Here is a 13203-nt window from a genome sequence, read left to right as displayed (position 1 = left end):
CAATGTAGGAATTACAGTTTGTATATGTGCCTCCCACTTTTTAAGGGACCAAAAGTAATGGGACAGATTAACAATCATCCAAACTTTCACTTTTTTAATACTTGGTTGCAAATCCTTTGCAGTCAATTACAGCCTGAAGTCTGGAACGCATAGACATCACCAGACGCTGGGTTTCATCCCTGGTGATGCTCTGCCAGGCCTCTACTGCAACTGTCTTCAGTTCCTGCTTGTTCTTGGGGCATTTTCCCTTCAGTTTTGTCTTCAGAAAGTGAAATGCATGCTCAATTGGATTCAGGTCAGGTGATTGACTTGGCCATTGCATAACATTCCACTTCTTTCCCTTAAACTTTGGTTGTTTTCGCAGAATGCTTCAGGTCATTGTCCATCTGCACTGTGAAGCACCGTCCAATGAGTTCTGAAGCATTTTGCTGAATATGAGCAGATAATATTGCCCAAAACACTTCAGAATTCATCCTGCTGCTTTTTTAGCAGTCACATCATCAATAAATACAAGAGAACCAGTTCCATTGGCAGCCATACATGCCCATGCCATGACACTACCACCACCATGCTTCACTGATGAGGTGGTATGCTTTGGATCATGAGCGGTTTCTTTCCTTCTCCATACTCTTCTCTTCCCATCACTCTGGTACAAGTTGATCTTGGTCTCATCTGTCCATAGGATGTTGTTCCAGAACTGTGAAGACTTTTTTAGATGTTGTTTGGCAAACTCTAATCTCGCTTTCCTGTTTTTGAGCTCACCAATGGTTTACATCTTGTGGTGACCCCTCTGTATTCACTCTGCTGAAGTCTTCCCTTGATTGTTGACTTTAACATACATACACCTACCTCCTGGAGAGTGTTCTTGATCTGGCCAACTGTTGTGAAGGGTGTTTTCTTCACCAGGGAAAGAATTCTTTGGTCATCCACCAGTTTTCCGTGGTCTTCCGGGTCTTTTGGTGTTGCTGAGCTCACCAGTGCGTTCTTTCTGATGTTCCAAACAGTTGATTTGGCGCACACCTAATGTTTTTGCTATCTCTCTCTAATGGGGTTGGTTTTGTTTTTTCAGCTTAATTATGGCTTGCTTCACTGATAGTGACAGCTCTTTGGATCTCATATTGAGAGTTGACAGCAACAGATTCCAAATGCAAATAGCACACTTGAAATGAACTCTGGACCTTTTATCTGCTCCTTGTAAATGGGATAATGAGGGAATATCACACACCTGGCCATGGAACAGCTGAGCAGCCAATTGTCCCATTACTTTTGGTCCCTTTAAAAAGTGGGAAGCACATATACAAACTGTTGTAATTCCTACACCGTTCACCTGATTTGGATGTAAATACCCTCAAATTAAAGCTGAAAGTCTGCAGTTAAAGCACATCTTGTTTGTTTCATTTTAAATCCATTGAGGTGGTGTATAGAGTCAAAAAGATTAGAATTGTCGATGTCCCAATATTTATGGACCTGACTGTAGTTGTAGGTGTGATGGTCAGCTGTCCATAAATGGCCATATATGGTAATATGTAAAATTGTGTGTGTGTGTGTGTGTGTGTGTGTGTGTGTGGATGGATAGATAATGTGTTTATGAATTCTCAAAAGAGTATGTACTAAAAACTTGATCAGCTATACTTTCCCTAAGTTGCGGTAATGTAATCATCTCCTCTATTCTAGTGGGAGACTGCCCTGGACGATTTCTGCACAGACGAATTTTCAATAAAGACCCGTCACTTCCACTGCTGTAAGAAGACTGGTGTAGAGAGGGAGACCTGCTTCACCGACGAGGCCCCAAACCCCAACTACATCAGCTCTGCCCCCTTGCTGGAGATTGGCAGTGCAGACATCCCATCTGTGCCCATGCCACGAAGCCTGAAACCTTGCTCTCCTCGCTCACCCAGGTGCCTAAATAACCCAGAGAGCAAATACAAGATTTCAGACTTGGCCTTCCCACCCGGAGAACCCAAAGCCAGCAACATCCAGAACCTCTGCAAGCTGAGGAAATATCGCCCTCTGTATTCTGACACCGAACTGCCCAAAAGCAGCTTCGGGCACTACGTACGGCGGGCTAAAGCCATCAATGATATGGAGAATGCATTCAGAAAGTGCTGCAAGACTGAAGATGTGACCTGTGCACATAGTGGGGTCAGTGACACAACCACGTATAGTGGTTTTTCTTTTTTTCCTTTTACAGGTACATACAGTATTAATCTATTATTTGGAGAAACATTTGTAGAAAAATTTAATTGCAAGGCAGTTGCGACGGGACCCCATACAATTAATTGGGTGGCATTTGGCCGTGGTACAGCCTGAGAATGCGACATGCTGTTAAATTGTGGCCGTAGCTTGTGTACACCCCTTTAGGTGGGAAGGTTACCTTTTACTCCCCCCCCCCCCCCCCCCCCTCCCCCCCTTATACTTGCCTCTGCTCTCTCCCTCCTCACAGGGCAGATTGATAGCAGCGGGAGCCATTGGCTTCTGTTGATCAATCTAAACCTTTGGCGATGGAGCGGGGTGCACGGCCGAGCCCTGCTCTGTGTCAATAGATGCAGACAGGGCGGTCCAAGAGCGAGCCTGTATGAGTGCCTCCATAGAAAACGGCTTTCTTAGGGGGCACTTGCCGAAGAGGAGGAGCCAGGAGTGCCGGCAGGGGATCCGAAAAGAGGAGGATCGGGGCCGCTCTGTCCGAAACAATTACACAGAGCAGGTAAGTGACTTGTGTATTTTTTTTATTTATTCTTTTTGTTTAACTTTGTAACTTTTTTTTAATATTTAAAAAAAAAAAAAAAAAATCGCCTTAACCGCCTGCTTTCCCTGCTCCCCCTGGCCACCAGTGTGAATGAGCCCCTAAAAACCTGATTAGCATGCATTTTTCATATAATCACCCACTGTGTGCTCCCAAGATGCCAGGCTATAAAGAGTGCATTGAGTGGAACAGCTCAACACCTAGAAAAGCTTAGCCTTATCTTTAGAATACAACAGGACACTAGAGGACACGCCATTTTGGATACCATCCAAATAGGCCTTTGGTTTGGGAATTTTGAGCAGTTGAACATCAGGTGCAATGCACATCCAGTTCTTGCCCGAAAGAGCCTAAGCCAATAAGAAGCAGCACATTTTATATCTAAAAACATTGATACCTGGCGCTCTAGGGCTCTGATGAAAGCCTTAAACCACCACATGACATTCGCCAGCTTGTCGGGACCATAGGTGTCCCATGATTATTACAAATATGGTGGACCTTTGTGCCCTGTGTGTTTATATACTTTTTTTTTTTTTTTTTTGTCATATAGTGGCAGAAGACTCTGTCCAAGTTTTGCGAAAAAGAGCTGGAAGTGAAGACCAAGCATTATGAATGTTGTAAGAACGACCAAGCCAGTATGTTCCGCTGTTTTGCCAGTGAGGCCCCATTCCCAGAATATGACAAAGAGGTGGAAAGCCTGAACCTCAGCAATATCACAGACAGCATCCTGGAGAAGATCTGCTCAGAGTGCAAGCTCCTCACTAAACAGTACGTACTGTTCAGTATATTATGTCCCTAAACCACCAGTAATGCCAACTCCTCTTCCAGGGACAGTCCTAGTTCTCAGGATCTGCCCTTGGTAAATGGGATTCCTAGAAATGTTCCTGACTATTATCTGAGCGAAACTGCAATATACCTGGTTTCAAATCTTTACACTTCTGTCCTTTTTCATATTGTGTTGGTATGTACAGCAAATTGATGGAGCACTGGTGCACTGAAGTCAGAATTAAATTTCTCTGCCAACTAGGATATCCCCAAGGGTCCCTGTAGCTGTATATAGCAGTTGTTCCCAACATTATTGAAACAAGAGCCCAGAAAATTCTTCCAAAACCCTCCATAACAGTAACCATATGGGAATGAAAAATATGTACTGAAATGCTGGATAGGGTTTGGTGTCACTGTGGGGAGATATGGGGACTCTGCAGAAGACTTGGTGGCCCTGTAGGGGATGATGTTTCTGGAGGGGGCTGGAAGCAACCGGAGGGGGCTGGGGGGCACTTTTGGAGGTACTGTGGGCACTGTTGGATTGGAAGCACTATGGGGATCTGGAGGCTTAACAGTAGGGTAAAGGGGCACTGTGGAGGTTGGGAGGCACCGTTGGGGCTGAGGGCTCCTAGGAAGCCTAGGGACACTGGAGGGGTTGAGGGACACTTTAAGCAATTATGGGAAGTTGGAGGCACTATGGGAGCTAGGAGACATTGTGGAAGGTTAGGGTATCTGCAGCTGGCTGGAGGCCTGAGAAGATGGAGGCCATGGGTGGTGGTTGAGAACCACTGGTTTAAAAAACATTAGAAGGATGAGAGCCCCACAAAGTCTGAGTAAGTCCAGCAGGATTTGTATTTCACAACACAAAATTGAAAAACCAACGTATTTCAAGGACTCAAATTTTCCCCTTCATTGAGGCTAAGACACAAAATTACATAAAATATTATAAGCTAAATATCATATCTTAGTCTATATGCCACAACAACGGTGTGTGTTTTAAAGACTATACACATGTTGCAAACATGGTAGTTGCAAATTCATTTCACTGCATTTCCTCTACCGTTTTTTTGCACTACATGTATAATTTTCATTGCCCTTTGCATTTAAAAAAAAAAAAAAAAAAAGTCTTGTTTTTTGTTTCCTAGCCCTGATGAAGTAGTTTTGAGCCCCCGAAAGGCGTTTGATTTTTGATTTTGTGTCCTAAAATAGAATTCCCACTGGACTTGAGCTTTGTTGTACTTTCAACCTAATGTTCTTTCTTCATATCTTGTTGGTTTTTAAACCTTAAAGGATAATTTAACCTAAAAATTATATTTCAGTGTTTGGTAGCTGCTGAACAGTTAAAACCACCTAACAGTAATATATCTCACAAGCCGGGCCTCCTAACCCTTTTTCTTGTATTGTAACTGTACTGTTTTAATTCAAAATAACATATTAGGTGACCTGACCATTTAAACACGGTTGCTTTTGTGACCAAAATGATTTACATCAGAAGGAATATTTTTTTTTTTTTTTTTTTTTTTTACTATTTGGCTCCAAAGCAGCTGGGTATGTTATGGTAGCCAACGTGTTCTGGGTGCTCAAAGCTTCCCCTTCATTGGGGCGAAGACGCATAGCAACATACAATATTATATGTTAAATGTCAAATAAAATTGGTTTATATGACACGACAGCTCTTGGCAGTCACAAATATGGTTTATGCTGCCACCTTGTGGGGTAAACAACACATTGCAGAGTTTATTTTGCAGCTACTCAAAATCAATATCTATTTGTAGCTATGTATAACCAAACTATGCACTTCATTATAAACTGTATACTGTGTATTTATTGCACAGATTTATTTACTTTTCTTTGCTTAGTCAATGAAGCTGTTTATTCCCCAGGGTCTAGTATGCTTTCACCATCCAGTCACAAAGAATTTTATGTTTCTTTACATTTATGCTGATCAGCTTTGGTATGATAAAACGCACCAAATGCTCTGTGCTTTGGTGCCCATTGGCATTAGATGGCAGCCGAAAACTGACAAAGCAGGATATGATTTAATGTCAATGGGGCATAGCGGCTTGGGGGCTCATCCGGGATCTGACAGGTTGTATAAACATGTAGACTAAAAGGTGCATGTAATGCCGTGTACACACGACCAGACTTTTTTTTCGACCGAACTTGTCCACCGGAACGAATCCATCGGACAATCCGACCGTGTGTGGGCTTTATCGGACCTTCAGCGGATTTTTTTCGGCCGAAAATCAGACTGACTTTAGATTTCAAAGCATGTTTCAAATCTTTCCGAGTCCGGTCGAAAAATTTGCTCGTCTGTATGCTAGTCCGACGGACGAAAACCAACACTAGGGCAGCTATTGGCTACTGGCTACTGGCTATGAACTTCCTTATTTTAGTCCGGTCGTACGTTATCACGTTTGAATCCATCGGACTTTGGTGTGATCGTGTGTAGGCAAGTATGTTCGTTAGAGTCTGTCGTAACTCCGTCAGAAAGACCGTCGGACCTTTGATGCCAAAAAGTCCGGCCTATCCTACACCCTGGATTTTCCATAGGAATATATGGGAAATGTAAACCAGTAATAACAATAGCTCCGCTAACAAATTTGGAAAGTCATGCCAAGTCTAGGACAACTACAGAGGCTCAGACCCTGCTCCAGTCCACCTGAAATAGAAACATTCGTTTGGGTTGGAAGTGTCCTACAACAAAGAAAATGGAAGTAAACCATAGCCAATCAGTAATACTCATTCACAGGTGTAGATGCAGCAATCTGATTGGATACGGCACATTTTATGCAGTTTGTACTTTTCATTCTTACACATTATTTTGCCTTAATAAAATGGGCCCAACTATTTTTAACTGTCCTTGTTTTCCCTTATTCCAGGAAACTGTTGCCCCTTCTTGTGTTGGGTATTAAAAATTCCTGCTGTGTCCTTCCCCAGGACAAGAGACTGACATGTGCACAAGAGCAGGTGAGGATACAGCTGTGTATGGGGGAAATCGATCAATAACGTTTGGTCACTGTTGAATTATTATGAGTGCGCCCTCTGTGACCAAGAGCCATTGTGGTAGATTTACTAAAGGCAAATAGACGGTGCACTTGCAAATTGCGGTTGCTCCAGAGCTTAGTAAATAAGCGGAAGCTCTGTTTATGTCCATCAAATCACGTGCAAGCAAAAAAAGCTTGTGGGGTTTTTTTTTTTTTTTTTTTCCCCTTGCATGTGATTGGGTATTCGTCGTTGAGTGAAGCTTCACCTCATTTACTAGGCTTTGGCTTTGGAGTGCACAGTCTATTTGCCTTTAGTAAACCAACCCCATTGTCTGAAGCTACAAGGTGCAAACCCCAGCCTTGTTTACTTGCTTCAGATGTTTAAAGTGAGAGAAGCATTGTTCGTGGTACCTTATTTTAACATCTAGTTTTAGGATTTGTTCCCACCACATTTATGTGTATCTAGCAGGTTCCTAGTGGGCGATTTTAAACCCTACCAAGTGCCAGCAGATTTGAGGCCTAAAAGTGTGCACAGGGATGAATGGCGGGGCTGTCTGCAGTATTTTGACCACAGATGTCACTTGGGCGCTATGGCTTCTCTCCTGCTCAGAGTGATCCCACTGCGGGAAGAATGCTTCCCACTAAACACACCAGACCCAACAAATTTTTGCTTTTTCCCAGCATTTTTTTTTTTTTTTTGCTGCATTTTATTTTGGCTGCACTTGATACGCACCCAACAAACAACATAGCGTGCCTGTGTTGTAGAGGATTTGCAACATGTATGTCATACACAGGAAAATCATGCTGCCTCCTGAATGTCTGACGAATGCCAGTTTATAATGGGGCTTGTAGGCAGGTGCAGTCTATTTTCTCCACTGTAGGTGGTGCTTGACTTCAGCGGCATTGCATTTGGAGAGGAAGTCAAGAAACATGGTTCCTCGGGTCACCGGTGAAGCTATCTGATTGGATATGGCTGCCCCATGCGACTCTGGCAGCCATCTTTGGTTAGGCAGAGCCTATTTAAGGCCCTGGCTCCCAGGCTTGCCGCACTTTTCGTGTGTGAGTAGTGTAAGGACAGGTCACCTGTCTGACAGGGACAGTGGTTAGCGGTAGGGAGAGGTTCCAGATGAGTAGGAAGGGGTTGGGGACGCTATATTCTTCCTGGAAACCTCCTCATTTGGGTAAGGACCGGCCAGCCTGCATTCCGCTCTTCAAGTCAGACGCTGTTGCATACCTCCCAACTTTTTGAGATGTGAAAGAGGGACACTTAGCAAAAGTATGCAGGCATAGAACACACCCCCTGCCACGCCCCCTTAAAAGAGAATTGCACAAAAAAAATAATTAGTTAAGCCCACGAGTGCTTTAATTTACCACTACTATTCCTTTACATTGGCTTTTTAAATTTACAAATGCAACAATTTAGAAATTGGATGAAAGGTTTAGCACTGGAAACACTTTTTAAAAGATAAAGTGTGCATTTTATATACAACTATATAGATCAGACCAAAATGAGGGACAGGGACTTTTTTCCAAATCGGGGACAGTTGGAAGCTATGCTGTCGGCACATCTGAGACCTGCTCTGCTACACATCGATGTTTCCTTCTGTGAGTGTACCCGGTCGGGTGCCTTCCAGCTGGGCATGTTGGTTGTTGCTGAACTTGAATACTTATTCAAGTTCTGTTCTTTGCAACTGGAGTCTTGAGTGTTTACTACTGTTGCACCACACTGCGGGTACAGGCTAATGCACCTTGACCACAAGCCAAGTGTTCCTGTGTCCCCATTGACTTTAATGGCTGAGTGTGACAGGAGGTGCCTGTCAGCTCGGCATGTTTTATTAAATTTGCAGCTGCCAAGACATGAAGCACAGTGGCCACTACATGTGAGCAGCCTCTTCTGGCTGTTTATCCTTTGGATGGCCAGCAAGGAGACAGTAAAACCATGGCTCAGCTGCCTGTTTTCACTTCCCCTGGGCTGCCAACATAAAGGCATTTGTCCCCCAGCACCTCTACACTGAGAACCGAGCAATCAATCACCGTGGATCGCTCGGTTCTGACAGTTCCCCGAGCAGAGAGCTGCTGACTGTCACAGCTCTCTGCTCTGCCCCCTCCTCGCTCCACTGGAGAGCTGCGCTGTAGAGGGGACGGCCGGCTCAGGCTCTCAGTGGCTCACGGGTGTCAGTCAAGGCCATAGTTGCCAACATTGTCAAAAAATCTATAGGGGCACTTTTTTTTTTTTTTTGTCTGTCCGGAGCCTTATTATAATTAGGGGGTGGGGCATTCGTTTTCTAGGTGGGCCATAGTGGGTGAAGAAAATGCGTCACGTGAAGCGGAAAATGGGCATGGTTTTAACAAAATATTGGGCAAGGTTAAAAGGGGTCGTGGCTCAATGGGGTGTAGTTCGAGTCTGAGATGAACGACGGACGGAGTGAGAGAGAAATAGGGAGGGAAGGAGAGGGAGGAAAGAAAGGGATGGAGGGACAGCAGGCCCAGATCCTACACCTTAATAGCAATATGTGTATTCTAGAAAGTTTAACAATCAGCAGATAAAGATACTCCAAACACCTGGTGTTGGCGCTTCAATCATCACAGCACCATGGTTGTTATGGTGTCAGGATGCTTGAAGCAATATTTCTATTACATTGTAATATAAAATTAAATTGTTCAACTCACCATAAGGCCGAATCAGTGGGAGCCCTGAGCGTGTCACTTGCCATGTCGCCTGCCATCAGGTGCCCCAAGCGGAGTCCCTCCTTGCATCAGGTGCCCCCAGCGGAGTCCTTCCTTGCATGTCCTTACATCTCCTTATGGTCTCTGTGCCTTTTACAGAAGACCAGCTCGTGGGGACGCAAGGGAAGAACCAAGAGGTGGTGCAAAATGGCAGCCAGCGGAGAAAATTCAGTGCTGGCCGCAGACCTCTGGCAGCAAATAGAAATAAATAAATAAATCGGGAAACCGCCGCTTTCCTGGGACATTTCCCAGGAAACGTTAAGACCGGGACAAATGTCTAAATACCGGGAATGTCCCGGGAAATTCAGGACAGTTGGCAACTATGGTCCAGGCACCTAGCGGATCCTGGCGTCCTTGTCGGGATAACGCGGTGCCTGGACCGGCTCTGTCATCAGCAGAGAGTGGATATCAACCTGCTCTCTGCTGAAAATGGGTTGCAGACATGCAAAACAAATTGCACTCCTGTGATCCATAAGAGAAGTACAGCCGAACGAGCCCAGGCTGGACTGCTACTTTAAGCAGAGAATCTAAGTCTGCATTAAGAGCTCCCTCTAGTGGATAATCTACAAATCTTCAGATATGTATGAGCAAGCATCTGTGTGTTTTTTATCAAATATTACTTTGTTAAACACTACTATGATCGCTTACTTTCCCCTTTAATTCTAATCTGTGCCTTATGGTTCCTCCTACAGAAAGAAACATTCATGAAAACTCTGTGCGGCCCCAAGAAGGACTCTTGGAAGGACAATCAGAACTGCTGCAGCATGGATGAGCTGGAGAGGGGGGAATGTTTCAATGTCTACCTGCAGAACGTCACCATGGCCATCTCACACAGAACACAGAGCATAAAGGTGGAGTAGGACAATAGCAGCTCATCTGCAGCTGAAGATGTGCCCATGCGGATAGTAGTCCTGCAACCCAGACCCACATGGAGGAATCCAATCCATCAAATTCCATTGGTTGTCCCTGTGTAATATATCATGAATCTGATTGATCCTGGGAAAGTTTTATGTACCATGGGGGAAGCGGGTCCATTCTTCAGAACCCTTACACAGAGGCCTGTACGTAGTCTGCTACTGCTTGTAGTACACCAAGTCACCATTGTATAGAATACATAACAATGACGTTACTAGCCATTGCATTGGTATTATGTGGCTCCTAGACCCATCTCTTCTATAGGTGGTGGTATCAATGGCATGGCTGGTGATGAGAGGGAGGGGAGGCTTATGCAAGATAGTGGAGTTAGACAATCAGTAGTGCCAGCCCTATAAATGCTTGTGCCCAATCAGATGCTCACTTGTATATCATATACAGCTTACTTTAGATTCCCTGAGTTTTTGCCTAGGCATGCAACCTACACCCAATACAATTGCCCAGAGCATATATCCAGGGGCCATATACAAGTGCCTAGTCAATCTACCTAGAGGCCCAATGTTTCAGTTTAATTATCCAAAGGTCATATGTTTTATCCATAGATCTAAACCACCATCCTAGACCTTCTTTCTTAGACTGACTAAACATATATACACAGTCCAAGACCCTATATCTCTGCTTAACTACCACAGGGGTCCTTAACATTTACCTAAGGGGGTCCTACAGAGGCCCTATGCATGTGCCTTATCAGCCTAATTGGCTCAGAAATAGTGTTGGAGGGGTCTGTTGATGGGTTTTTTTTTTTTATTTTTTTTGAATAAACTTTCCAATGATGCCTTTAGCTTTGGTGGCACTCCATAATCCTTTACAAGACTGCTGGTCCATGTCAGCACATATAGTCCTACCACTAGACTTTTTATTAGCTGTTGGAGTTATAGGTGGGTGTTCATAAAATGTCTTCTATCCCCCCCCCTCAAGAGTTCCAAGCTCTGCTGCTTCCCACCCCCACCGCTGAACAAGTGAGACTCCTTCTACTGCATTCTCTGCATTAAACAGAGGAGCCAGCAGAGGGCACCAGACTCCCTTGTAATGGAAGTGGCAGGGGGGGAGGAGCAGGGAACACACCTCTGTTGTCTTTGTGGGATAGAAGAAGCTGGTGAATAAAATTTGCCCTGCTGCCATCTACGAAAAGCTGTAATTTTTCTCGCTGGGTGGACACCACCCTCTAGAGCTGGCCACACGTTACAATCTGCTTCTACAATCCCTGTACAATTGCTTTAAATTCACCTACTACAGTGTGAGAGCCCTCTCAATGTGTTTAATCTTTATTTGGTTGGGTAGGCACTAGGTAATCGCCAGTAAATTATAAGAAGGTTGTCCAATCAGGTTGTAATGGGTGTAGCCAGCTTAAGGGTGGAGCTTTAAATGCTTTTTCCCTTTTTAAATAGAAAATATTTCAGCATTTTCTGGAGTGACCATATATCCAGTATCACTGACGGCTTTAAGCTCACATTTAAAAACCTTTTAGTTGATAAGGAGATTTAAAAGTAATAAAAAGTTATTTTTGTATGTATAAATGCAGTGGAAGAAAAATAAAAATTTAAAGAATCCTCATTCGGGTCTGTTGACTTCTATTACTACACTAACACTGGCAGTGGTGTATAAAATGATCAGTTTATATGGGGATAAATAGTTTGTCTCATCCCTGTAAATGGATACATTCTGCTGAAGAGCTTGTGCTTTTGACAAACAGACTTGCTGGTTGGATCACCAGATGAAAATGGAAGGAAGAATGCCTAACAAAGAAAAACTAATGTAGCCATCACATACAGTATCTCACAAAAGTGAGTACACCCCTCAATATTTGAAAATATTTTCTTATATCTTTTCATGTGACAACACTGAAGAAATGACACTTTGCTACAATGTAAAGTAGTGAGTGTACAGCTTGTATAACAGTGTAAATTTGCTGTCCCCTCAAAATAACTCAACACACAGCCATTAATGTCTAAACTGCTGGCAACAAAAGTGAGTACACCCCTAAGTGAAAATGTCCAAATTGGGCCCAAAGTGTCAATATTTTGTGTGGCCACCATTATTTTCCAGCACTGCCTTTCCCTCTTGGGCATGGAGTTCACCAGAGCTTTACAGGTTGAGATTGGAGTCCTCTTCCACTCCTCCATGATGACATCACTGAGCTGTTTGATGTTAGAGACCTTGCGCTCCTCCACCATCCATTTGAGGATGCCCCACAGATGCTCAATAGGGTTTAGGTCTGGAGACATGCTTGGCCAGTCCATCACCTTTACACTCAGCTTGTTTAGCAAGGCAGTGGTCGTCTTGGAGGTGTGTTTGGGGTCATTATGTTGGAATACTGCCCTGTGGCCCAGTCTTTTAAGGGAGGGGATCATGCTCTGCTTCACTATGTCAGAGTACATGTTGCCATTCATGGTCCCCTCAATGAACTGTAGCTCCCCAGTGCCGGCAGCACTCATGCAGTCCCAGACCATGACACTCCCACCACCATGCTTGACTGTAGGCAAGATACACTTGTCTTTATACTCCTCACCTGGTTGCCCCCACACACGCTTGACACCATCTGAACCAAATAAGTTTATCTTGTTCTCATAAGACCATAGGACATAGTTCCAGTAATCTATGTCCTTAGTCTGCTTGTCTTCAGCAAACTGTTTGTGGGCTTTCTTGGGGGGGGGGGGGAGACACATGGTGTGCTGGCCTGTTGGGAAATAATGCATTTTTTCCTCATCTTGGGACAGTGCAGGGCAAGGCCAGAACATGCAGGATGATGAAGAGCCCCGATGTCTGGTGCATGAAAGGACACTTCTCTGCAATCCTAAGGACATACAAGGGCATTGCTACATGCCATTTATGTTAATTAGGATGCCAAGCCAACCTCACTTCTGCTGCTGCTGCTGAAAAAATTGGCGTTGAGAAAATGACTGGCCAGATAGCGCAACTAAATGCCACAACATATTTGAATAAATAAGCAGATAGAAGGAAAGACACCGGATATCACAGATGTTGATGGTCATTGGGCCAAACACAAATAATGCCTGAAAACACACTAAAGTGTGTAAAATGCCCTAAGAA

At 44.1% G+C, this 13203-nt stretch overlaps 1 protein-coding gene across 1 annotated transcript in view; it reads left to right on the top strand.

The window, feature by feature from the left end:
* Positions 1-11706, top strand: part of LOC141116931 (extracellular matrix protein 1-like) — a 41508-nt gene extending 29802 nt beyond the window's left edge. Inside the window, exons 4-7 of the mRNA XM_073609438.1 lie at positions 1675-2142; positions 3291-3508; positions 6388-6475; positions 9912-11706. Coding sequence (XP_073465539.1) covers positions 1675-2142; positions 3291-3508; positions 6388-6475; positions 9912-10079 — 942 coding nt within the window. The 3' untranslated portion in view covers positions 10080-11706. The remainder of the gene's footprint in view (positions 1-1674; positions 2143-3290; positions 3509-6387; positions 6476-9911) is intronic.
* Positions 11707-13203: the final 1497 nt, after the last annotated feature.

The sequence above is a fragment of the Aquarana catesbeiana genome, linkage group LG13 (assembly GCF_042186555.1).
Source record: "Aquarana catesbeiana isolate 2022-GZ linkage group LG13, ASM4218655v1, whole genome shotgun sequence".
Classification (NCBI taxonomy): Eukaryota; Metazoa; Chordata; class Amphibia; order Anura; family Ranidae; genus Aquarana; species Aquarana catesbeiana.
This window is presented reverse-complemented; position numbering and strand designations above follow the sequence as displayed.